Source organism: Apis laboriosa, unplaced genomic scaffold, assembly GCF_014066325.1.
Source record: "Apis laboriosa isolate Shangri-la unplaced genomic scaffold, ASM1406632v1 scaffold56_cov145, whole genome shotgun sequence".
Taxonomy (NCBI): Eukaryota; Metazoa; Arthropoda; class Insecta; order Hymenoptera; family Apidae; genus Apis; species Apis laboriosa.
In genome coordinates, this window is record NW_025223765.1 from 1,699,180 (window position 1) to 1,705,447 (window position 6,268).

Here is a 6,268-nt window from a genome sequence, read left to right on the forward strand (position 1 = left end):
AAATATTTATATTATAACTTTAAGATAATAAGAAAAACTTTAAATTTCGAAAATTATTTATTATTTATGATGATATGATTATATTATATTGTTTATAAAATATAATATATATAATTCATCGATATATATAAATATTATTTTAATATAATTTTATATATATATATATATATATATATATATAAAATTGATTATTTAAACTAATTAAAAAATAAAATCTTATAAATAATAACTAGTTTTTCGGTTAGAAAGAACCGAACCAATTTTTGAATATCGAAAGACTACAAATTTTCAAATATGGATATTTATTAGAAAAAGAAATATTAGTAAAAGAATACATATGATATATTTATATAAAAATATAATAAATTATAAAAAATAAATTAATAATTTTTCATTATTCATTATGCTCCAAATGTCTTTAAATATATTAATTTAAATAATATATTTATTTTATATTAGTCATTAAATAATTGAAATCGAATAATTGATGTTTGGATAAAAGATCACTTCAGTTTTGTATTATATATCCAAAATTTATAGATTTTAAATTATTTACAATGTTACTTCCGTTTAATTTTTTTTTATTCATGAATTTTCCTATAATCTTCATGGACAAACAATCAACATATTAATATTCAATCTAATATTATATAATCTGATTTTAAAAAATAAAAGAATAAATATACATAAGAAGAAATTTTTCCATTTCCCTTTATCCTCATTCAATTTCATTTAGAAAATATATAATTGCACTTGAAAAGTTTCGATATCGTTCCCGGAGGTAAAATTGCCAATAACATGAGCATCGGTTGGATCATTCGTAAAAATTTTAATATCCATAGTTCGTTAAAAGCAGCAGCAAGACCGCTGGTGATCCAGGGTGAATCCATCAAGAGATATAATTTGAGATAAACAATATATTGTTTTTTCGCTTCATTGATTTTTGTTATATCACTGTTTTCAGTCGCAAAAGATGTTGACTTTCGTATCAAAATCATTTTATAAAAGGTGTACAAAAAAAGTATGGTATTCGCGAAACAAGTTAGAGCTGGAAATATCATTACGTAAAGAATAGCAGTTAAATTTATACCATCGTTAAATCGTTGGAAATTCGGCCTAATGGGTGAAGATATTGGAAGCAATGTTGTCAAATCGGCGACGCAAGCCAAAACTGTCGGTAACAACGAACTAGTCCAAGTACAAATAGCATAGATTAAAAATTTCTTTCTTTCTTGCTGCTGATTCGTATCGGTCGATAATGTAGAACGGAATCGCGTGATTACCAATGTCATGTCAATGCAAATGACGAAAAGCCAAGATGTCGAGGATATGGTAAGGAACATAAGTATCAAACCTAAAATTATGTAAATGTTGGAATGAATAGAGATATGACATAGGACACATGTACCTATCGTAATTATAATTATATTTAAAATAATTTGTGTAACATTATAAGATATCACAGCTTTGTGATAAGCTCGCGTTCTTACACCTGGAATAATATAATAGATAAGTACGACTATGAAATAGGGAATAATATAAATAATGTTTGCAAAAATCACTATATTGACACCCCAAAAATTCAAAGAGGAAAATATATTGTCACAATGCAGTGTCATCGTATTATTTTTAAACGGTTCGATAGGGGAATTTTTAACATAGTCATTCTCATTACAATTCCAAGTTTGAATAATCTGTTCATTAGAAATGCAATAGAAGTATCTTGTATGTATTTTTGCGTTGGTATTTTCATGTTCTTGCTTGATTTTTATTTGTTTCAATTTGCTCATTACTTCGGATGTAAAATCTGAAACACATAGTATTCTTTCAATTTCTTTTTCTTTCATCAGTGTTAGAATTGAATTCTAATCGATTAAACTTTGATCACTATTAAAATTATTAAAATTATTATCATAATCATTAATCAATAATCATCACAAGTAACATTCTAGAAATTTTAGACAATATTTGTAAATCTAAAATATTTGTACAACTAAAATTAACTACTAAAGTAATCTATTTTTAATTATTAAAATAAATTATTATCATTTGAATAATTATCATGCATACGTATTTATTTTGGTTATAAAATCATATAGAAAAGGAAAATTTAATGTAGTTTTTCAAAAAAGTTATAATGGATTTCAAATTTTTTAAAAGATCAAGAAATTTTTTCATATGACAATGAGTTTTTTGATTTTAGAATAATTATCCAAATTATTTTAAACATACACATACATTTTCTTTGTGAGAAACAATTAAATTTAAATATTTGTGATCATTATTCATTACATATTTTTAATATATTAATTAATATTTATATATTATATTTGAATTATTATTAATTATATTATTAATAATTATTACTAATAAATTATTATTTAAATATATTATTATAATATTTGAATATTCAGCATATTCATTTTTATAAAAGTATAAAAATTCATAGTTATTATAAAAGTATATACGATAGTATATGTTGTACGGAAAAATGATTATATTTCTGAAAGAAATAATAAGTTATTATTGAATAATGATATTTTTTGTTTATTAATCACGTGATCAGATTTTAAAATAAATTTTAATAATAAATCACTCTCTTGTAATTCTAATAACAATTTATAAAATATTTTTAATCATTCATGTTGACAGATTGATTACACAACTTAATGCATATACTATTGTGTACTTCTATCCATAAGTCATCAGATACTTAACAATTTTTTTTAGAAAACGGACAGAGTATTTTATAATTGTAATGTAATATTAAATAACTATTTATATTATAAGAAAATATTATATTTTAATAACGTGCCTTAATTCGTTAAGCTAATAAATAATAACTGTAATAAATATAATAATAATATATATACAATAAATAACATACAATATTATTTACTGAAAAATATAAATAGAAAATAGGAAAAGAATAGAGAATCAAATAAAAGAAAACATAACAGATTTACATATAAATTATATTAAAATATTAAAAATAAAGTATACTATATTAAAGTAACAGCTATTACATAATTTAAAAAAAAAAATTTACAGAAAAATACTTTTTATTATGGTATAAATATTTTTATTTTTTCAAATATTATAAAATTATATAATTATAATTAAATGGAAGAAAGAATCATTGTGATAAAGGTATTAAACAAATAGTTAGAAGTTTATTATTATAATATTAAAAAATTAAATTTATAAATTAATATCAATTATTAAGAGATTAATAAATAATATATTTAAAATTAGTGAATGTTTGCTCATTTATAGATTATATGTTTCAAAGTATTTGTATAAATGTATAAAGTATTTGTTTTATTTAAATATAATTAAATTTATATCCATGAAAGAGTAAAAAAAAAAAAAAATATTAAATAAAATAAATAAAAGTTGTTTACTATAAAATATTTTATTTTTGTAAAAGATTTTGAATTAAAGTTTTTAATGAAAATTGCTAATTCATTAGATTTTTCTTAATAGATAATTAAAGAAATTAAATTATTCAAAGAACTTGATTTTGAAACTGCTATTTTTTTATATTGACAAAAAAAATATTTATATCATTTTATATCTCCTTTTAAATTTTTGTCTGTATTTTATATGAATTTTTTTTATATTATATTATATTATTTATTATATTATATTTTTATATTATTTTTATATATGTATATATTCTTTCTGAAATATTCAACAGAGAAATATCTTGTATGTTATAAATAGACATATACAATATTTATAGATATTTATAGATTAGATATTTCAAATATTCACATTTTATTCATAAAATAATTTGTTTTATTTTTAATAAAATATCATCAACAATATTAAGAAATTAATAAAAATAATATGTCATATACTATATATCATTTTATAATATTATGATAATTTATTGAAGAAAGTCGATATGAAAATATTTTTAATTTTAATCAGCTAAATTGGTTCAATTAAACCAATGTTCGTTTTGTTTTCATTTTTTCATGTAATGCAAATTTAAATTACTTATAACTTAATAAATAAATTATTAATTTTTATATTTTTGTTTTAAGAACAATTATCTTTATCAAAAATCATCTTATATCTTATATGTAATATGTAAGAACATATTGACATATCGAAATATATGTATTGTTTACTGTATACTCACTTTTAGCATAAGATGAACAGCAAGATACATCAGATATGTTATCAAGTATATCTTGTGAAATTATCATCAAAGTACAATTAAAATTTTTTAAATTACAAGGATTTTCATTGTTTTTATCGACATTATTAGAACAACAGTATTTTCGGATAAATTGTTCGCTCGACTCTGTAGTACTATTATGATGAACACAATATACTGAACAAATAACATAAAGCAATATTTCAATCACAATACTTTTCGCAAACATTTTTCACTTTCAATCCATCAAATGTATACATAAGTACATTATATTTATTTGAATCTTACATAGAAATTTTTTATACTTTAGAAATTAATAATCTTTTTTACTGATATATAAAAACTTTCTCTTCTCAACGTTTCACCTTAACTTCTATTGCAGAAACGTGCATTAATGATTCAAGTCTTTGTCTTAATCAAATAAATTTCCTCTTTCGTTTTCTTTTTTATCTTCTATCCCTACTTATTTTTTTGCAATTTCCGGATTACTCACCTTTCCTTCTATTACTTGTTTCACAAATAACCAAGAATTAGTTATTTCAATCTTTATTGTAAACTTAATTCAATATATATTTATTGTATATTGCTGGATCATCTGGATTATTTTGGATTTGACTATTATTATTTTGTTTAATTGATTTATTTATTAAATAATTTATATTAGTTTATGACATCAAAGTTATATCTTTAAAAATAAATTAAATAAATTATCATGTAGCTAATAGTATAATGTACAATCGAGTAAAAATTGATTTTGCTGTAAAAATAAATAAAAAAAGATTATTCGAGATTTTGTTTTCAAATAAACAATATTTAAAAATTTTTTGAAATACAAATATATTGATTAATTCGCGATTGGTTATATACGAATTAATTAATTAATAATAATTATTATTTAATTATTGAAATAACATATATGAAAAATATACATAAAAAATATGGAATTAATTTTTTTTCATTTAGAAATTAGAGCTTTATTTTTTAATTATTTGGAAAAAACAAATTGAAGAACATGTAACTCGATCAAACATTCATGTTTGAAGAATTACAATGATTATAGTCCAAATAATAAAAAATTCATAATTTCCAAGATATTGATAAGAATTATTAATACGATTGAAAATTATATAATTTTATTACATATATATTATACATAATATTATTACATTATTATTAATACATTCAATTTTGCCTGTATGTATGTGCATATCAATTTCATCATCAATATTCAACCACTACTTATCAATTTTTTATATGAATTTATTATAACGGCCATCATTCAATCATTCATAAAGGATAAACTAATATTAACATACTATCCATAAGGATTCCATAAGGAATCTAGTATTTATCTACAGGAAGTTTAATCAAAAATAAAATATAAAACAACTTTTTAGCGATTCAAATTAAATATTAAATAATGAATACGATATTCGTATATATATATATATATATATACGAATATAATAATATCGCTATAACATTGATAACTTTGATCATTGTAATATTTCTAATTAATTAAATAATCGTTCAAGAAATTGTTCTACTTTATTTTTTATATTTTGCAAAATGAGATAAGATTTATGGAATGAGATAATACGTAGAGTTAATATATTTTAATATATTTTTTTAGGATTTTAATTATTCTACATTTGAGTTGAATTTAGAGATCAAAATGAACAAAAATATAAGAGATTTGAAATATAAAAATATGTCGAGATTTATTTGTTAAATTAGCAATTGAATTTTGATTATTAGATGAATATAATAAAATGAAATAGCTTTATCTTCATTAAATTGCAATCTCTCTCTTTCTTTTGTCTTGCTTTTTTACGAAAATTTAATATTTGATCTCTAAAATTGATCCTTTAAAAATATACGAATATATTAGTAATCTGCACATATACACACACACACACACACATATAAAGAACTAAAAAAAATATAAATAAAGTAAAAACATAAATAAATAAATTAAAAAAATATAATATAACAAATATTTTTTTATCGATGAAAAATTATATCGAATTATTATATGAAGAATGAATTAATATTCAACACTTCTTTGATATATACTTGGATTTGTTTGTGCTTAGTTGG

The 6,268-nt window shown here is 19.7% G+C and overlaps 1 protein-coding gene across 1 annotated transcript; it reads right to left on the reverse strand.

Moving 5' to 3' along the window:
• Window positions 1–526: 526 nt before the first annotated feature.
• Window positions 527–4,539, reverse strand: LOC122717698 (G-protein coupled receptor Mth2-like). The gene is made up of 2 exons (XM_043941998.1): window positions 4,151–4,539; window positions 527–1,807 (listed from the first exon to the last, which is right to left on the reverse strand). The coding sequence occupies exons 1-2, from the start codon at window positions 4,395–4,397 to the stop codon at window positions 729–731; spliced, it is 1,326 nt and encodes a 441-aa protein (XP_043797933.1). The 5' UTR covers window positions 4,398–4,539; the 3' UTR covers window positions 527–728.
• Window positions 4,540–6,268: the final 1,729 nt, after the last annotated feature.

What these genes read in the sequence shown, in the direction of transcription:
- LOC122717698 (XM_043941998.1), bottom strand. Translation starts at nt 4,397, where the DNA reads ATGTTTGCGAAAAGTATTGTGATTGAAATATTGCTTTATGTTATTTGT. An exon ending in CTGTTCATCTTATGCTAAAA is followed by an intron (nt 1,808 to 4,150) that starts GTGAGTATACAG and finishes TATGTGTTTCAG; the next exon opens with ATTTTACATCCGAAGTAATG.